Source organism: Artemia sp. Qi Xiang Cuo, chromosome 14 (genome assembly GCF_049724085.1).
Source record: "Artemia sp. Qi Xiang Cuo chromosome 14, ASM4972408v1, whole genome shotgun sequence".
NCBI classification, from domain to species: Eukaryota; Metazoa; Arthropoda; class Branchiopoda; order Anostraca; family Artemiidae; genus Artemia; species Artemia sp. Qi Xiang Cuo.
The window spans coordinates 1,716,572-1,738,112 of record NC_142807.1 but is presented as its reverse complement, the minus strand read 5'-3'; the positions used below and the strand labels follow the sequence as shown (position 1 = coordinate 1,738,112).

The 21,541-nt window shown below is 35.1% G+C and overlaps 1 protein-coding gene across 2 annotated transcripts in view; it reads left to right on the top strand.

Moving 5' to 3' along the window:
- Positions 1–21,541, top strand: part of LOC148944032 (chondroitin sulfate proteoglycan 4-like) — a 530,325-nt gene that overhangs the window by 462,772 nt on the left and 46,012 nt on the right. For both annotated transcript variants that reach the window (XM_089099784.1, XM_089099785.1), the window contains exon 13: positions 990–1,264. In XM_089099784.1, the coding sequence (XP_088955910.1) occupies positions 990–1,264 (275 nt within the window). The remainder of the gene's footprint in view (positions 1–989; positions 1,265–21,541) is intronic.

The following is a 21,541-nucleotide window of genomic DNA, read 5'->3' as shown; positions in this document are numbered from 1 at the left end:
CATTAAGCATATTTGAGATTTCGACGCGGTCTTTCCCGAGTGTTTCCGGATTCTGAACAAGTACCGAATAAATTTCTCTAACGCATTAACTGCAGATTCCTTTTGACTTTCGGTTAGGCATGTGGGAAATAGGAGTACTAACAATCTAATAATTAGTACTTAGCCTACTGATAAGTACCAACTTATTCATTATTAATAAGTAACTAAACTGGTAATGTAAATATCCACATAAAAAAAAACAATCACACTGGGCCTCATTGAGGTTAGATCCATATAAATCTTGTCCTCACTCCTTCAACGGCTCTATCTCTAAATTCATAATTTTATACGACTTCACAAATACGACATAATATAAGCCAACTAGAGGATTTTTTCAAAAATAGATATACGCCCAACTTTATGGTACTTAATGAGTTTCCTAACATAATCTTGGATTTTACGTTTATATAAGAAATATTGACCTTCAGTTCTGTAAAAGCTATTTATATATCTATTATTTTAACGTATGAATCTCTTATGATACCAATAAATGGCTACATAATATGAGAAAAACAGAGAACCCTCTTTTTAATAGTATTAGGTTTGAATCAAGGTTAATGTTCAGTTTTGTTTTTCATCAACCGTTTCAGGATTGTTACTCAATAAAAGAAAATATTATGCAAGATTTTTTAGTACCTAACTGTATTTAATGTTTTTTTTGTTGTGTAACTGTATCCAACTGTTACAAAAAAAAAAAAAATCGAATTTAACTATTGAATAGATAAATTGAGTACGCTGCACAGGAAACGTGGTTTGGACAGAATTTTAACTTTGAAAATTTTAATTACAACTTAACTAGAACAATTTAACTGGCAATTTTAGCTAGATCTTCAATTCTAAGAGCCCCGTCTTCGATTGTGACACATTAAAGAAAGTGATGGCTTAGTAGTAGGATGGTGTATTTTCCACCAGTTTTTTTCTCTTTCTTTTTTGTCACTTTGGTATTTCAGGCATAACCACTCTCCAAGGGCTAAAGGTAAACATCGAAATTGTCCCAAAAATAATATATCTGTCAACCCGCATCCTGCATGTAAGAGAAGGAGGAAAATACGCGTTAGTACCAGAAGATATTACCGCATTGACATCGTATTATGGTGAAAAAATTACTGAGTTTCTTGTTCTTGAGCCACCAACAGCTGGAAGTATTCGAAGTTTACCCACACACGAATCAGTTCCCTTAGTCAGGTCCTTCAGTCCAAAACAATTAAATGAAAGCAGGATTGTGGTAAGCTCTTATTTTTCATTCTCTTTTGTTTTTACAATAAATCAGGTATTCCAAGTCTTGTACATTAATGAGCCTATCAGTTTTCTGATTTTTTTTTTTTGTTATTACAAGAACTTCAAAGCACAAAAGACAATGAAAATAACATCTTTGTGTTTGAACTAATTAAGTAAAAATGTTCACAGTATATAAGAAAAATCGGGAATTCCAACGTCGTATATATGGGGATGATAGACCAACTTTAGAATCAGCAAGTGCTAGGCATGGTTGTTAATTGGCCATGTGTTAAGTAACATGTAACAACGTAGAGAGAATATATTCTCTTTACTGTGGTTATTTAAACAAACGTTGTCTGTGGTCTGGTAAATGTTTTTTTCCCTTTTTTTTGGTAAATTAGATCCCCCTGAAAACAAAGGGGAGTGCTAAAAACATTTGCCGCTAAATAGTATAAGAAAGTGGAGCTTTCCTCTTAAGGTGATGTTGCTTTTTCGAAGCAACGTAATGCTAATAGGCCTATCTGAGTTTTTATAGATAAAAAGTGTTGTTAAATTTCACTAGTTGATTTTGCTAATTTATTTTAACGGTTCAACATGACAACACTGGCAAAATGTGGGTCCGTAATGAAAGCTTCACAACTTTGAAACAGCCAAAAGAAAATTATGGTTTTGAGGTATGAATAGACCTAAGATAGGTCCATGGGACCAAAAGCATTATTATTGTGATATCTTAGGTACTTCAGCCATCAGATTAAGAAGAGTCACTTTGGACCCATAATAGTCGTTTGGTAGATAAGGCTGAAAGTTAATATTTGACAATGAGGCAACGGGCAGTAAAGTAAAGATTGAAAGCTATTTTTTCGCTGTCATATTATCGACTAACAATATTTGCTAGATAATTTCTGTTAGCATCAGGAAACATAAGTGTTTACTAAGAAACAATCTTACCAAACAATCCTCAGAAACGAATTGATTGGGTGGAAGTTCAAAAAGTACAAGTTTGGAAAAAGAATTGCTACAAAAACTGCTTGAAACTGGTCTTAGTGAAAGCAGATTCTATAATTTTGGTAAAAGTAAATTTTGATGAATCTAGATCAGTATATAAGGCTAGCTATAGTTAAGCTTAGTTTATCAGTTAGGTTGCTAAATCCACCTAATTCACTAGACGTCCTCAGGAAACTAATGAAAGATATTTGCGAACTATAAGAAAATTGAGCAACCATGGATTCTCCATCAATGTTTTTTTTTGGATAGAAACTAATCATTCTACTTCTCTGCATTATTAGTTTTTGAATATTAAATTTCAAATTCTAATAATTTTCTCCAACATCAATCCAATTTGTTAGATTTACTAATAAAGCTGGATACACAAAATGTTATCAGCTCCTAGAAACGTAATTCTTAGTAAAATTACTAGCTAACAATATACGTTAGGAAAAGAAAAAAGCTTGAAAGAAAAGTCACAAGTCAGATAGGTTGTTTTGATCAGCCAGGTTTGATCCTTTGGTAAATGTCTAGAAATACTATTTATTTGAAGGAAATATTTAAATAAGATAAAATTAGTCCTACCCCACACATAGCCCAAGAATATATAACAGTCTAAAAGAAAAAACTAGAACAATAAAATCCTTACTTTATAATATGCAGCTAATTGATATTAATCAGATTATCATGTTTCCTTCCATTGTTATACACTTTATAAATTTATTTCAACTAATATAATGGTAGATTTTGCGCTCAATCACAGCCAAAGATAGAATAAAAACTGAGGAAAAACCTATCTATCAAATATGTTGCTAAGAGAGGAAAGAAAATAATAAATGAAAACTAAAATAAAAAGGAGAGAAAACGAGGATTTTGTCAGCCAGTGGCGAAGCATGAAGACGAAGAACAAGCAAATATTTCGACAAGGACCTTCGCCAAGTCGTCCACATAGCCAGTGTGGTCTTAGAATGTATTTACTATCTATCAAACAGTTCGAGGTAACGAACTGTAAGTAAGGAGCGACTTGGTTCAATAGTAACCGAAACTTAAAAAAAAAGAATTTGAATGTCGATAGATAAATCAAGAGAATGATAATTTTATGCTGATTTCAAATATATAAGATTCATTAAGTTTATTGTTACCCATCAAAGGTTGCGAGCCTGAGAAAATGAAAAACACCCTCTAAAATTGAAGGAATCTAAATAAAATCACACCATAAGATTTAGCGTAAGAGAGAACCCTACTGTAGATGTTTCAAGCTCCTGTCTTCAAAAACGTGGAATTTTCCATTTTTTGTTTTTTTTTCCCAGGGGTGATCGTATGGAAATTCTGGTCCTAGGAGATCGGGAGAGTATGCATTTGAATGGAAATTAGAAGTTCTAGTAGCCTTTTTAAGTGACCAAAAAGATTGGAGGACAACTGGGCCCCCTCCCAAGCCCATTTTTCTCTAAAATTATCTGATCAAAATTTTGAGATAGCCATTTTGTTCAGTATAGTTGAGTGATCAAATAATTATGTCTTCAGGTTTAAAATGACCCCCCTAAGTCCGTGAGAAGAGGTCAGTAAGTTATAAAATTCGCCAATTGCTTAAGTCGGCTATAATATTAAAAAAATGAATTCGAATATCAATAGATACATCAAAAGAATCATATTTCTATGCTGATTTAAAATATATAATATTCATTAAATTTAGTATTACCAGTCAATGGTTACGAGCCTGAGAAAATTTGCCTGATATTTGAAACAGGGATAAACACCCCCTAAAATTAAAGGAATCTAAACGAAAATCACACCATCAGATTTAGCATACGAGAGAACCCTGTTGCAGATGTTTCAAGCCTTTATCTTCATAAATGTGGAATTTTTCTATTTTTGCCAGAAGACAGATTATTTGTTTTTTTTTCCAAGGGGTGAAGTATTGAAATTTTGGTCGTAGAAGATTGGGATAGGGTGCATTCGCATGGAAATTAAAAGTTCTAGTAACCTGTTTCAGTGACCAAAAAGATTGGAGGGCAACTGTTCCCCCTCCCATGCCCATTTTCCCCTAAAATTATCTGATCCAAATTTTAAGATAGGCATTTGTTCAGTAAAGTTGAAAGATCGAAAAATTATGTCTTTAGGTTTAAAATGTCCCCCACAGTCCGTGGGGAGAGACCTGTAAGTTATGAAATTCGCCAAACTGTAAGTTATGAAATACATAACTGTAAGTTATGAAATTGGGAAGCATACAGACATTTTTTTTTAGGGGGGGGGGGGGGCTGGGGGCGTATTTCTTAAGGGAAAATCTTCCTTGGGGTGGGAAATTTCTAGAGAGTGAATATTCCTGGGGAAATGTTACACTTGGGGGATTTAATAATAATGATAATTTATTATTGACCCACTATACAGAAAATGAAGTGTAGTAACACAAGAAAAGAAAAGAAAAACAAACAAAAAAAACACAAAAATACATTTAACAACAACACAATAAATAAATATTGCACTCAATGCGCTGTGGCTACCCGGATAAGTGGGTGGTTTACACCCAAAGTAGCATAAATGTTCTCTTGAAGAAGGCTACTTTGTCTGACAAAACAATTTACAATATCTGGAGCGCCAAAAATCCGCATCATCTTTCTATTACTGTATCTAAGAGGCAGATACAATAAAAACTTGCAATATCGGAAATACATAATTCTAATATCGCTAATATCCCCTGGTCGAAACAGGATGTGAAGGCCAGCTGGGAACAAAACCGCATGGTCACAAAAGCTCGAGTACAATTTAGCCAGTGCTTTTCTGTTATATCTTCCCCTGGTGGGGACAATTTTTGCGTACCCCAGTTTCAGCTTCTCTTGAATATCACTCAATGCCCGGAAACGATATAACGTAAGCCATTTCCAAACATTGATCTCAAGTCATTGGAAAGATTCAACACTTTTTACAGAAAATAAACCTCAATCAAGCAGCATTGCTGAAGATTTTGAATTAAACACTAAATATTCACATTTATCAGTGTTGAGGCTTAATCCGATTTCCCCAAACAGCCTTGATACTAGTAGCACAGACTTCGTTAAAGTAAACTTTGACCTGCTAACAAGCAGAAGATCATCCACATATGCAATATAGGAGACATTTTACAACCCCGAAGAGTAAGAAAGCGGTATCTTATTAAGAACATTCAATAAACAAGCTTTAAAAATATGAGGTGAAAGCACACCACCCTGACGGACCCCAGATCTAACTGGGATTTTACCAAAGGCCCGGGAACCCTGCCTCAACTGAATAAATGCATTCTGGTACCAAAACCGAAGTACAAAAATAACTGAACTATCAAACAGTTGGTGGTAACGAACTGTAGGTAAGGAGTGACCCGGCTCAATGGTAACTGAAACTCTAAAAAACGGAATTTTGATACCAATAGATACATCAAAAGAATCAGATTTTAATGCTAATTTAAAATATATAAGTTTCATCAAATTTAATTTTACCTATCAGAATTTACGCGCCTGAGAAAATTTGGCTGATTTTCAAAAAAAGGGGGAAAGACCCCCTAAAAATTATAGAACCTTAATGAAAATCCCACCATCATATTCCGCGTATCAGAGAACCCTACTGTAGAGGTTTCAAGCTCCTATCTACAAAAATGTGGAATTTTCCATTTTTTGCCAGAAGAAAGATCACGGATAAGTGTTTATTTATTTATTTATTTATTTTTCTTTCTTTTCTTCAGGGGTAATCGAATTGAGCCAGTGGTCCTAGAATATCGTAGGAGGGCTCATTGGAACGGAAATTAAAAGTTCTAGAGCCCTTTTTAAGTGACCAAAAAAAATGGATGGCAACTAGGCCCCCTCCCACGCTCATTTTTTTTTCAAAGTCACCCAATTAAAATTTTGGGATAGCCATTTTGCTCAGAATAGTCGAAAATCTAATAAATATGTCTTTTAGGATGACTTAATCCCCCACAGTTCCCAGGGGAAGGGCTGCAAGTTATGAACTTTGACCATTGCTTACATATTGTATTTGTTATTGGGAAGTATACAGGCATTTTCAGGAAGGATTTTTTTCTGGTGGGGGGGGATGGAGGAGGGGGTTACCATGGATAATCTTTCTGTGGAGGATGCTTCTTTGGGATAAGGGACATTCCTATGAAGGGGGCGCGGGATTTCCAAGCATTATTTAAAAAACGATAAGAAATTAAATAAAAAAAAGAAAATTTTTTCAACTGAAAGTAAGAAGCAACATTAGAACATAAGACAAACAGAAATTATTACGTATATGAGAGAGTTTTCCCCCAAGTCAATACCTCGCTCTTTACGCTATAGTTTTTTTTTAGTGCTTTCAAAAGAGCTATCTATTCTAATTAAACAGCCTTTGTGATTCAGGGGTTTGTGAATTAATTTTTTTTTTAACTTTTAACGTAAAGAGCGTGGTATTGACTAAGGGAAGAACCCCGTCATATACGTAATAACATATACGTAATAAAAAAAAAACAATAGTAATCGAAACTTTCAATAGTAATCGAAACTTTTAAAAACGGAATTTTGATGTCAATAAATGTATCAAAAGAAGGAGCCTATAATGCTGATTCTAAATATATAAATTTTATTAAGTTTAGTATTACTCATCAAAGGCTACGAGCCTGAGAAACTTTACCTGATTTTTTAAAGTGGGGGTAAACATCCCCTAAAAGTGAAAGAATTTTAATGAAAATCACACCGTCAGATTCAGCGTATCAGAAAACCCTATTACATAGGTTTCAAGCTCATATCAGCAAAAATCTGCAACTTTGTATTTTTTGCCACAAGAAAAATAAACGAATATAGAAGTTCGTTACGTAAGTTAATTTTTAAATCACGTCAGAACCAAATCTAGAGACAGCCATTTAGCAAAAGAAAAGTAAAATTTTTATGCAAATTTTGTTTATACCTTGTTATACCTCAATACCTTGCTCTTAATGCTAAAGTTTGACTGTTTGTCTCATCTTTTTAAAAGCGTCTACTGAGACATGGGAGCCGTTTAATTAGAATAGGAAGCTTTTTTATTAAGTGCTAACAGCTTTAGCGTGAAGAGCAAGGTGTTGAGGAGGGCTTAATCCTTTATATATGGAATAAATCTGCCAAAAATTAATATTCAATTGTTGTTTTTTTTAATTTTACATGTACGGTGAATCAAATTCGAACCTGTATTAGTTGAAAAACACTCAGAATTAAAAAAAACAAGTTTTTTTTAACTGAAAGCAAGGAGCAACATTAAAACTTAAAACGAACAGAAATTTTTCTATATATTGCTGGTTCAGCGACGACCACTGAAAGAACACGAATATGATCGGATAAAACCCAAATTGAAAGAAGAAATTGAAGAATGCATAAGCGCCATGGAAAGTGAATCAGCACCTGATAACGATGGAGTCCCAAAGAAGATCTTGATACAATTCCGACTTCTTTTTATGCCCATCTTTTTGGCTATCTTCAACTTAGTTCTGGCTCCTTGAGAATGGCCCTCGTCGTGGAAAACATCCTTGATTTTGCGCGCTATTCAAAAAAGGAGACTCAGTGAATCACAGTGATTATCGACCGATATCTTTAGCACCTAGTCTTAGCAAAATATTAGAAAGAATACTAGATTCTAGATTAGCTCATTGGTTAGAAAAATATAGAATTTTGAACAAGGAGCAGGCAGGGTTTTGAGATGGATATAATGCTATTGATAGGATCTTAGTCCTACAGGCGCTTCTAGAGAAATATGCAAAAGAGAAGAATAGGTTGTGCGTTGCATTTTTAGATCTAGAAAAGGCCTTCGACATTATTAATAGGATTCTCCTGTGCTTAAAACTGTTAAAGGTAGGCCTACCAAGACTTTTCGTTAGGATATTAGCTTATATGCATAGAGAGACATTTGGTATAGTGAAAGATTGAGGGAGGGGATTATCATCGCTGTTTGAAAGTAGAAAAGGAGTAAAACAGGGTAGCAATAATTTGCCTAGGTTGTTCACGTTGTATATAAATGATATTGTTGACCATTTTAAAAAGGTATAGGCCCCTACGGTGTTACTAGGGAACCTGCCTGAAATTATCTCTGTGGGTTTTTGCTGATGATGCGGTGTTGATAAGAAAGTCACCAGAGGAGATCCAGATCTTATTGAGTAGCCTATATTAGAAGAATATTTAGATAGAAAGAAACTTGTGTTGAATATCAAAAAGATTGAGATTGTGGTTCTTAGAGGAATTCATATGAATAAAGATGATGAAAAAGTAGAAGTTTATTATAAAGGTGAAAAAGTAAAAGAGAGCGAAAATTTTAAATATTTGGGAGAAACACTTTCAGCAAAATGAGGATGGAAAGATCATTTAAAAGAGATGATTAAGAGAGGGAAAGCAGTTTCAGCTGCCATTTTACATAATTCAAGGCTTTCAAGTATAGAAAATCTAAAAATGCATAAATATGTTTTTAATTCTAAAGTTTTACCTACTATCCATTACGGAACTGAACTCTGGGGGCCTGACCCGGCAGCACATTTGGAATCAATTCAGCTGCAACCCTTTAAAAGATAAATTGGTCTTCACGTAAAGACCCACAATCAGGCAATAAAAGGTGACCAAGGAATATTTTTGCCGAGAATGAGTAGATTAGCACAGATGATCCGCTTTGGCTAAAAGATCTAAGTCTGCCAGAAGATAGGTTAGCAGAGGCAGCTTATCTGGAGATGCTACGGTCGAAACGTAAGAGATCGTGGCCATATCAAATAAAAAATGTTTTAGATGGGGTAGGATTACCTTATATTTGGAATGAGGGGCTATGACTCTCAGATCAGGATGAGTCGTTTTTGGCTAAGCTTTTAGAAAGAATAAAAGACCAGGAAGTCCAAATGTGGACTCAGGCAGTTAAAACATCTGAGATTTTGAAGTTTTATTCCAAAGTAAAAGAGATATTTGGATTTGGCCCCAGATACAGATGCAGATGCGGATTACTCTCACCCCAGATGTAACCTAAGTACTGATGATGTGGCCCATATTCTCGCCGAGTGCCAACAACTTTCTCTTTTAAGGGGAAAGTATTTTGAGGGTGGTAACTTGGAGGTTCCGGGGATCCTGCAGACAACAGTAAAAAGGACAATCAGGCAGTTATGTAAATATGTAAATGAAGTGTTGAAATTAATGAGTGAAACTTGATTTTTTTTTTCCTGGGTGGGGTGGGGGAGAAGTTAAATAATTTTTTTATTTTTCTTGTGGAGTGTTTTTAAGAATACTGTGCTGTACGACCTATTTTTGGCTTATAATAAATTTATTATTATTATTATTATTATTATTATAAGAAAGGGACGGTCACCTCCTAAACACCTCGCTCTTTACGCAAAATTTTTTATTGTTTTAAATAGTAGAGTTGTAACAAAGACTCAGACATTAGCGTAAAGAGCAAGGTGTAGAGTAGGGGGCATTCCTTTGTATAGGAATAAATCTGCCAAAATTAATATGCAAATTCTATTTAATTTTTTCATGAACGGTGAGCCAAATTCGAAACTAAATTAGTTGAAAAACATTCAAAAATTAAATAAAAAAACAAGTTTTTTTAATTGAAAGTAAGGAGTGACATTAAAACGTAAAACAAACATAAATAAAAATTATTCCGTATATGAAAGAGGGTGTCCCCTCCTCAACGCCTTGCTGTTTACGCTAAAGTTTTTATTGTTTTAAAAAGTAGAGTTGTGAGAAAGAGTCAAACTTTAGCGTAAGGAGTGAGGTGTTAAGGAGGGGACAGGCCCTTTTATATACGGAATAATTTCTGTTAGTTTTAACTTTTAATGTCGCTTCTTACTTTCAGTTAAAAATACTTGTTGTTCTTATTTAATTTCTACAAAGGACCTATGGCGTATGACCAGGCTGAACACATATTGTTAGGGCTGTATATTAGGGTGGTCCTTATTTTTCAAAGTAGGATTTCTTCAGCAGGCACCCCCTAATCTTGTTTCTATTTTTAAAATACCCCAGAATCCCAAAAAAGAGCCAAATATATTGACATTAGGAGGTCCCTACCAGAGGTTAAAGTTTTTGGTTACTGCGTGCTCATTGCTCATTGCTGCATGTCTTGCACAGTTTTCAACAGTCAACACTACACTATAGTACAGCATGGTAGCCTTCTGAACTGCTGGAATTATTTATTTATTTATCTGCAGGCTTCCTACAATGCATTTCAACACAGGGAGCCATTTTTGTTGTATCCAATGTGAGTGAAAATGCATATTTCAGTTTTTTTTCGTTTTATGAACTGCAACACCTTAATTATTCTTCAAACTGATACAGGTAACTTTATTAATCCGATATATGGTTTCAGATACACTGACACTGACACAGCAATGAGTGACAGCATGGACTGCAAGGTTTGTACAAGTGACAGTACTGATGCAATATTAAAACCAACTACAAGAAGTGAAACAGACATATGGCTCATCGGGCAATTATCAGACACTCTGACTTCAACAAAACTACCGTCGAAAAAGGAGGTCATGGTGCTATTATATCACTACAAGCAAGTTACGAACAAGACAGTTTTTGAATCAGCACATTCCATAGCCAATGACGTCCTTGCAATTTTGACAAAGGCACACTTTCCAACAATGGTCAAGAAACATGCGGTAAACACTATTCAGTATCTCTTTAAGGAGTATGAAAACCTGAAGAAAAATAAAGAAAACAAAGCTAAGTGTTCTGAGACACTGAAAAAGAACGAAGAAGAGTGGAAAGTGGACCTGGACATTTTGTTTGACATTGCCCACGCCAACGCAATGGAGATGATACGTATTCAAGAAGACCGTGAGTTTCTGTTAGCGCAGCGGGAACCAGGACGCCGTGGAAAGATGGGCATTGTCGACAAGATTTTAGAAATAAAAAGAGCATCATCTAAGAAAAGGAAAGAATACCATGACATAAGAATTGAGAAGGAGAGGCAAGAAAAAAAAACAAGAGAAAAGATAGTGACACTGGAATCATCATCTAACAGCGACACTGACAGCAAAAAAGGTCAAGAAATTAAAGACCGTGAAACAGAAGATATAAAACCATCAACCTCAGCAAAATGTCAAAAAAGAGGACGAGTATACATATTGGATGACAAAATGTCAGCCTGTCTGGATGTGGCTAAAGTTAGTGACAGAAGTGCTGTATTACTTCCTGCAACACCTTGGTTAAGATCCTGCTGAATACAATGTCAATCGCTCTTCAATTCGCAGAGACAGGATGAAGCGGCGCTAGGCAATAGCCGAAAATCTACGACAGGAGTTTAAACCATCAGTTCCTCTAACTATTCACTAGGATGGAAAACTCCTAGAGGATATCTGCAGCAGACAGATTGTCGATCGCCTTCCAATTTTGGTCTCCGGAGCAGGTGTAGATCAGCTTCTTGACGTTCCAAAGGTAGTCTCGAGACCTGGTCAAGCTTCTTCGGTAGCAGTTTTTAAAGCCTCTGTGGCTTGGAACATTACAGATCAGGTTAAGTACATGTGTTTTGACACTATATCTGTCAATTCTGATCCAAGAAATGGTGTTTGCATCCTTTTAGAACAAAAACTTGACAAGGACATGCTTTGGTTTGCTTGTCGACACCATATCTTAGAAATAGTCTTACAAGCAGTGGTTCTTGATTGCCTTGGTCCTAGCAAAGGCCCAGAGATAACAATTTTCAACCGGTTTAAGAAAACCTGGCAGTTTATTAACAGAGCAGACTTTCAGACGGCTTCATCAGACGAGTGCGTGTTTACAGCTGTTTCACATGTAATCACAGTTATCATAGCATTTGCTGAGATGCAGACACTAGCGTATCAGCCTTGTGATGATTACCGTGAGCTTTTAGCCTTGACAATCATATTCCTTGATGGCACGCCATCTAAGGGAATCTTGTTCAGAGCTCCAGCTGGGCTGCATCAAGCAAAGTGGATGGCAAAGGCCATCTATGCGCTAAAGATCTGGATGTTCAGAAGTCAGTTCAAACTCACGAAAAGGCAAGAAAAAGCTCTTGCTGATATTTGTCAATTCACTGTGATCATCTACGTGAAAGCATGGTTTCAGGCATCGTCAGTACCATCAGCCCCTCGCATTGACCTCCAACTTTTAATGGACATCTACAGCTACAGAAAAATATCAGAATCGATATCAAAACTGCCTTGAACAAACTAGTAAGACACCTATGGTACTTATCAGATGAATTGGTGGCACTCGCCTTCTTTAATAACAAAGTATCAAATGAAACCAAACATCATATGGTTACGCCTCTGCAAAAATCAAGAGAAGAGCACCCGCTGAAGAAGTGGATCCGTTGACACTCAGAGAGAAGAAGTTAGAAAACTTTGTCACGCAGAATACCAACAGATTCTTCAGCATTACCAGACTACCTTCATCATTCCTAACTAAGAACATTGATCTGTGGTCAGTTGACGAAGACTACCAGACAGTTAAAAATATAGTGCACAGCATGAGGGTAATCAATGACATTGCTGAACGTGGTGTTGCACTGATGGATGACTATAACAAACTGCACACAACATCTGAAGAACAGAAACAGTTCCTGTTGCTAGTTGTTAAGGAGTACCGACATTATTACAGTGATCGAACCAAAAAAGACACTGATGAACCAGTCTGAAGCCCATATGTGAACTGTGTAGTTTGACAATTGAAGTGACTGGACGCTATTACTATTGCTGGACACTATTGCAAATCACTTATTTTCTGTTGTGTATATTGAACGAGAAGGGGTTTTGGGGTGGTATGCACTGTAAGGGAAACGACTATTATATAGAAAAAGAGCATGAAATAAGGAATCTGTTGTTTTTTCAATTTAATTGTTGCTTTTACTTTATTGAAATATTCTTTAGATGATTGATAATTCTATACTGTTGCTAATTTTGTTTACCCTTCCTTCAGTTTTGAATGCTTCAAAATTTTCATTCATCATGTTTAATGGATCTTCTTTGTAATTTTTTAAATGCTGATGTAAAACTAAATAAAAGGAAAATAAAAAATGATTTAAAAATATATCATTTGGTAAAAACCAAGGCAGAATAATAAAGATGAATTTTAGCTGAGCTTGAGCGTGGTAAACGAGGCTTAGCTCAACAGTGAGGGGGATTCTGAAAATTGATCGTGTCAAAGAATTTATTATTATGGATTTAGTAAAATGCAGGGGAGAATCCGTCTATTTTTTTTACTGTATTATTGTGGAATTTCACATTAGAAAGCGCAGGAAATTCAACCCTCTTTAATCCTTAGAAATGTTCCAATCTATTGGACAATTTTTTTTTTTCAAGTGTATAACAAATTTATTGATTGGATAGGCTTTCTAATTATATAGTTGTAAGTTACATAGAGTTTTAATAATAAAAATTTATTTTTAACCCACTACAAAACAACAAAACACAAGCGGAGTACGAGAAAAAGAAGCTGGGGGGAGGCTGGGAGTTGTATTTGATGATGTTTATTGCTCTGGAAGTGTGTGAGGGAAGGATTGGCTTAGTTTTTTTTTCTTATTATTTGTTATTGGAATGGATCTATTGATTTCAGTTGATATAGGAAGAGTTATGTATTTAATCGTTACATGTTAGCAAAAATTATTTTTTTCCCCTAGCGTAGTGTTTTCTAATTATATGGCTTGATTTTTTGTTTATTTTATGAAATAAACCTAAACCTAAACCAATATACACAAATATAATGCCCAGCACTTAACAGCATAAACGGGTGGAAACAACCCAGAGAAAAAACAGAACTATCAGCTAAAACAGTATCTAATCTTTCGAATGATACAGAAATATCCGTAGCACAGTATTTACTAACAACATCCGTAGAACCGTAATATATCATTGCTATAATTTTTTGAGGATGGAGAAATCTAAAGCTTCAGAAAGCATGTTTCGCCATATTTTTCAAGTTTTTGAGGGGGTCCTTAGGGGCTGATTTACTTTATGCCCTCCTTAATTTACAAGAGTGATATCTAAATTAATAGAATAGTATTAGTAATGTGGAGTATGCGTCTACACATGGGAGGGAGAGCTACCAATAAATTTGATTAGGAAATACAAATTGCTTGATTGAATCAGCTTTTCAAATTACATATTGTGAAATGCAATAAGTAAACAAGGCATTTGCACTTACTAGCTAAAGCCATGTTGTATCACAACCCGTTTTAGCATATGAGTCAGCTTTAGGGTAAGAAGTGAGGAGCTGATGGGGAAAGGGATCTTTTCAATCCTAGAGAAATTTCTATTCATTTTATGATCGGTCTTTAATTTCATATAAATAATCTGTATTTTAATTAAATTTCGAAAGTTACGCAAACTGAATGCTCATCCTAGTGGACGTACATGTGACATCGAGTGGCGTAAAATATATTTGCTGAGACAAAGCTCAACGCTCATTCGGGCCAAACTTTAGAGGTGGTGTCAACGAGTCAATCATGACCCCTGCATACTGACTCTATTAACTATTGACTATGAACATTGAATAGAATGAGTATTTAAGTTAATTAAGTCCAATTATGGGAGAAAATGAAAAAAAAAGATATACCCAAACCAAATCAGTAAATTCACCATTCCATGTCAAATGAGTGGTGTAGGGTCGGTCTAATTTAACTCAGAGATTCTTTGTAATTTGCACTCAACTGTAGCATTTTGATTGAATTGACTGTGTTTCAAAGAAGCATTGTCTCCAAGACTGTTGGTCATAACAAAAATAACTAATTTAACTTCAAGCCAATAAAATATTTCGGAAAATAAAGCAGTTATTAAATTGCACCTGACCATAGCTGAAGCAGTATTGGCTAAATTATAATTTGTATATTAATAATCATGTTAATTTCTATTGCGCATCCAAATTTAATATTAACCTAATTCTATACCAATATCTCTGGTTGTAACTAATAACCTTTAAATAAAAATTACCGTTAATCATAGTTTATTTATATGTATAGTTAAATAAAGGGTTTTCTCGTCATACTCGGTTTGTATTTGTATCTTTAAAGTAATATTAAGAACCACAAAAAACGGCAGCTCTTTTACTCCATGGGGAAAAACAGAATAAGGAATTCCGTATAGAGATGGAGATATAGCAGTTTAATATTTGCAAATTACAGATTAAAATTGTAAAATATGCAGAACAGTGGCTTTTGTTAATGCCCCACTCTGGTCGAGTGAATCCTTCAGGAGTCTTTTGCCAGTGGCTTTTGCGAATGCCCCACTCTGGTCAAGTCAATTCATCAGGAGTCTTTTGCCAGTGACTTTTGCCCCTGCCCCACTCTTTTCGAGTCAATCCATCAGGAGTCAAGAGTAGTAAGCCCCCACTACTGTCTAGATTTGTGAATGATACACGCTCTCCTTTGGTTTTCATAATCACGATATTACTACAGTAGGAAAAATTGTACTGGCAAGAATTTTACTTGAAACGCCTAATCACCAGCAATTTGCTTCCAAGTTTTTTTGTTTTATTAACTAATATATTTTTTTTCTATCGCTTTTCAGATTCAAAACATAGCACGAAAAAAAAGCCGCTCTCTGTTTTCATCTTTTTTTATATTACAAAATAATCTGCCTATAATCGTTAGTTTGATTTGTTAATTGTATAATTATGCTTGAGACTCTTCGATAGTCTGCGTCATCAAACAGTTCGTGGTAACGAACTGTAAGTAAGGAGCGACCCGGCTCAATGATAACCGAAACTCTATAAAACGGAATTTTGATACGAATAGATGCATCAAAAGAATGAGAATTTAATGCTGATTTTAAATATACAAGTTTCGTCAATTTTAGTCTTACCCATCAAAAGTTAAGCGCCTGAGAAAATTTGGCTGATTTTAGAAAAAAGGGGAAAAGACCCCCTAAAAGTTGTAGAACCTTAATGAAAATTACACCATCATATTTAGCGTATCAGAAAACCCTAGTGTAGAGGTTTCAAGCACTGTTGAATTTTGCTTTTGCCAGAAGAAAGATCACGGATGCGTGTTTATTTGTTTTTGTTTTTTTCCCCCCAGGGGTGATCGTATCGACCCAGTGGTCCTAGAATATCGTGGGAAGACTCATTGGAACGGAAATTAAAAGTTCTAGTGACCTTTTTAAGTGACCAAAAAAATGGAGGGCAACTAGCCCCCCTCCCTCATTCATTTTTTCCCCAAAGTCATCCGATCAAAATTTTGAGATAGCTATTTTGTTCAGCATGGTCGAAAATATGATAACTATGTCTTTCAGGATGACTTAATCCCCCAAAGTCCCTGGGGGAGGGCTGAAAATTATGAACTTTCCCCAATGTTAACAAATAGGCCTAGTATTGGTTATTGGGAAGTATACAGACGTTTTCAGGGGGGATTTTTTCTGGTAGGTGGGGGGGCGTTATGGGAGGCTCTTTCCATGAAGTAAGTTTTTAGGGGGGAAGGGACATTGCTATGAAGGGGGTGCAGGATTTTTCGGCACTATCAAACAGTTCGTGGTAACGAACTGTAAGTAAGGAGTGATCCGGCTCAATAGTAACCGAAACTCTAAAGAACGGAATTTTGACACCAATAGATACATCAAAAGAATCAAATTTTTATGCTGATTTCAAATATATAAGTTTCATCAATTTTAATCTTACCCATCAAATGTTACGTGCCTGAGAAAATTTGGCTGATTTTCGAAAAAAGGGGGAAAGACCCCTTAAAAGTTATAGAACCTTAATGAGAATCACACCATCATATTCAGCGTATCAGAGAACCCTACTGTAGAGGTTTCAAGCTCCTATCTACAAGAATGGGGAATTTTCCATTTTTTGCTAGAACAAAGATCACGGATGCGTGTTTATATAATTTTTTTTCCCAGGGGTAATCGCATTGAGCCAGTGGTCATATAATATCGTAGGAGGGCTCATTGGAACGGAAATTGAAAGCTCTAGTGCCCTTTTTAAGTGACAAAAAAAATGGAGGGCAACTAGGCCCCCTCCCACGCTCATTTTTTTCTCAAAGTCACCCAATTAAAATTTTGAGATAGCCATTTTGCTCAGCATAGTCGAAAATTTTAATAAATATGTCTTTTAGGATGACCTAATCCCCCAGAGTTCCCAGGGGAAGGGCTGCAAGTTATGAACTTTGCCCATTGCTTACATATTGTATTGGTTATTGGGAAGTATACAGGCATTTTCAGGAAGGATTTTTTTCTGATGGGAGGGAGGCTGGAGGAGGGGGTTACCATGGAGAATCTTTCCGTGGAGGATGTTTCTTTGGGGTAAGCAACATTTCTTTGAAGGGGGCGCCGGATTTCCAAGCATTATTTTAAAAACCATCAGAAATTAAATTAAAAAAAAACAAGTTTTTTCAACTGAAAGTAAGAAGCAACATTAGAACTTAAAACGAACAGAACTTATTACGTATCTGAGGGGGGTCTCCCCCAATTCAATGCCTCGCTCTTTATGGTACAGTTTTTTTAGTGCTTTCAAAGAGCTGTCTATTCTAATTAAACGGCCTTTGTGATTCAGGGGTTTGTGAATTTAATTTTTTTTACTTTTAACGTAAAGAGCGTGGTATTGACTAAGGGGAGAACCCCCTCATATACGTAATAAGATATACGTAAAAAAAAAATAAAAAAAAACAAGCGATACGGTTCAATAGTAATCAAAACTTTTAAAAACGGAATTTTGATGTCAATAAATGTATCAAAAGAATGGGCCGATAATGCTGATTCTAAATATATAAACTTTATTAAGTTTAGTATTACTCATCAAAGGCTACGAGCCTGAGAAAATTTACCTGATTTTTTAAAGAGGGGGGAAAACATCCCCTACAAGTGAAAGAATTTTAATGAAAATCACACCTTCAGATTCAGCGTATCAGAAAACCTTATTACATAGGTTTCAAGCTCATATCTGCAAAAATCTGCAACTTTGTATTTTTTGCCAGAAGAAAAATATAGGAATATAGAAGTTCGTTACGTAATTTAATTTGTAAATCACGTCAGAACCAAATTTAGAGACTTCCATTTAACTAAAGAAAAGTAAAATTTGTATGCAAATTTTGTTTACTTATTCAATGACGGTGAGCCAAAATCAAAGCTGCATTAACTAAAAAACGATCAGAAATTAAATATAAAAAAAAACAAGTTTTTTAAACTGAAAGTAAGGAGTGACATTAAAACTTAAAACGAACAGAAATTATTCCGTATATGAAAATGGCTGTCCCCTCCGCAACACCTCGCTCTTTACACTAAAGTTTGACTCTTTCTCACAACTTTATTTTTTAAAACAATAAAAAACTTTAGCGTAAAGAGTGAGGCGTTGAGGAGGGGACAGCCCCTTTCATATACGGAATAATATCCGTTCGTTTTAAGTTTTAACGTCGTTCCTTACTTTCAGTTAAAAAAACCTGTTTTTGTATTTAATTAAAATAAGGACTGGCTGCACTATCAGTGCTGTAGAAAGTTATACTATGTAGAAAAGATTTAGATACGCATCTACATCCTATATGAAGGCTTTAGGAGATGTTTCAATTCTCGTATTTCTACTTTTTAAGGAGGAGAAGTGAATCCATAGACAGGAATTTTTAGAATCATCTGCCAAAATTCTATTCTGATTCAAGGTTGTATCAAGTTTTTTTTTTAGGGAAGGGGGGGGGGGCGCAAAACAGGTTGATCCGATAAAATTGCGTTAGGAGCAAGTTTAATTAACGCAAACTTACTTTAATTAAGTAAATTACACCACTTTAGACTATGTTAGGGGGGGGGGCTGCACACCCCTTTGACCTCTGGATCCACCACTGCTCTGATTTGTTACTTACAAAAGTTTTTCCTAAAAGCTGGATATCACCCTTTTTATGAATGATGTTTAGACGAACTAAGAGCCAGGAAAGGTGTTTTGATTTTTCTAAATCTACCACTTGCGTTTTTCTTAAGGTGGAGAGAATCTGCAGATATGCATATTTAATATGATCTGCCTACAGTCTCCATTTTGGTTTATAGACAACAAAAGTAATGTTGAATTTTAGACCTAGCCAATTTTTGGAAATGAGTTTATAGCCCATAGAAGGGCAAATGACAGTTTTTACAAGTTTTAATCTTCAACTGTTTCTTGTTTTTTAAGGGGAGAAGAATCTGGTGAGATCAGGGATCTATCCCTGTCTTAACTTTGAATGAAAATTGGCATATATTCTCTTTCGGTTAAAACTTTTTTTTCTTTAAACCTGGTTCCAAGCTTTGTTCTGATTTTAGTGTTGTTTTCTTATTCTAGTTTCTTATACTAGAATTCTTATGCTAGAATTCTTATGGAAGGGGCTTTCCCCTCCTCAACGCCTCGCTCTTTACACTAAAGTTTTTTATTGTTTTAAAAAATAAAGTTGTGAGACAGAGTCAAACTTTAGCGTAAAGAGCGAGGCGTTGAGGAGGGGAAAGCCCCTTCCATATACGGAATAGTTTTTGTTCGTTTTAAGTTTTAATGTCGCTCCTTACTTTCAGTTTAAAAAACTTGTTTTTTTTTATTTAATTTTTGATAGTTTTTTAGTTAATGCAGCTTTTATTTTGGCTCACCGTCATTGAATAAGTAAACAAAATCTGCATAAGAATTTTAATTTTCTTTTGCTAAATGGCTGTCTCTAAATTTTATTCTGACGTAATTTAAAAATTAACTTACCTAACGAACTTCTATATTCGTATATTTTTCTCCTGGCAAAAAATACAAAATTGCAGATTTTTGCAGATATGAGCTTGAAACCTATGTAATAGAGTTTTCTGATACGCTGAATGTGACGGTGTGATTTTCATTAAAATTCTTTCACTTGTAGGGGATGTTTCCCCCTCTTTAAAAAATCAGGTGAGTTTCCTGAGGCTCGTAGCCTTTGATGAGTAATACTAAACTTAATAAAATTCATATATTTAGAATCAGCATTATAAGCCATTCTTTTGATACATTTATTGACATCAAAGTTCCGTTTTTAAAAGTTTCGATTACTATTGAGCCGTATCGCTTGTTTTGTTTTATTGTTTTTTTTTTATTACGTATATGTTATTACGTATATGATGGGGTCCTCCCCTTAGTCAATACCGCGCTCTTTACGTTAAAAGTTTAAAAAAAAATTTATTCACAAACCCCTAAATCACAAAGGCCTTTTAATTAGAATAGATAGCTCTTTTGAAAGCACTAAAAAAAACTGTAGCGTAAAGAGCGAGGTATTGACTTGAGGGAGAACACCTTCATATACGTAGTAATTTCTGTTCATTTTAAGTTCTAATGTTGATTCTTACTTTCAGCTGAAAAAACTTGTTTTTTTTTAATTTAATTTCTTATCGTTTTTTAAATAATGCTTGGAAATCCGGTGCCCCTCCATAGAAATGTCCCTTACCCAAAAGAAACATCCTCCACGGAAAGATTCTTTGTTCAACGTAGTTCAAAGTTCTTGAAATTAGGTCTTTTAGGATGATAACCCCCTCAGAACCCTCAGTGCAAGGGTTGTAAGTTATGTCCTGCGGGCATATAAGGCTTATATAGAAAGTTGTTATAGAAATTTGAAAAAGGGCTCATTTGATTGGAAATTGAAATTGCCCTTTTTAATAGTTGAAAGTGAGTGAAAAGTATTTAACCCCCCTCTTACGCCCACCATTTACCCAAAAATATTCAATCAAAGTTTAGAGATAGCCATTTTGTTCAACGCAGTTGAAAGTTCTGGAGATTATGTATTTAAGGATGACAAACCCCCCAGAGCCCCAAGGGCAAAGGCTGTAATTTCTGCCCTGGGGGCATATAATGTTTTTATAGATAGAGTTGTCGTAAAACTTAAAAAGGGGCTCACTCAATTGGAAAGTGAGAAGGCTACTTCCTTTTTTTCCATTTGAAAGTTATTTGAGGGTAACTAATCCCCCTCTCATTCCCACAATTCCCCCAGATAAATCCTGTCAAAATTTCAGATAGCCATTTGTTCAATGTAGTAGAAAGTCCTGGAAATTCAGTCTTTGATAATGATACCCCCCCATCACTCAGGGCAAGGGTTGTAAGTAATGCCCTGGGGCATATAAGATTTGTATTGAAAGTTTTTTCGTAGAAACTTCAAAAAGGCTCATTTGATTGGAAATTGATAGGGCTAGGGCCATTTTTAATAGTTGAAAGTGATTGGAGAGGGACTACCGTCTCTCTCACGCCCACCATTTCCCCAAATACATCCAATAAAAACTTTGAGATAGCCATTTTGTTTAACGTAGTTGAAAGTTCTGGAAATTTGGTCTTAGAGGATCTCAAGGCCAGAACAAAATTTGCACTTTACTGAAAAAATATAAATGTTTTTACTATAACTTTTATAAATCAAATAATATTAACATTTTGATTACTAAATTTCAGTA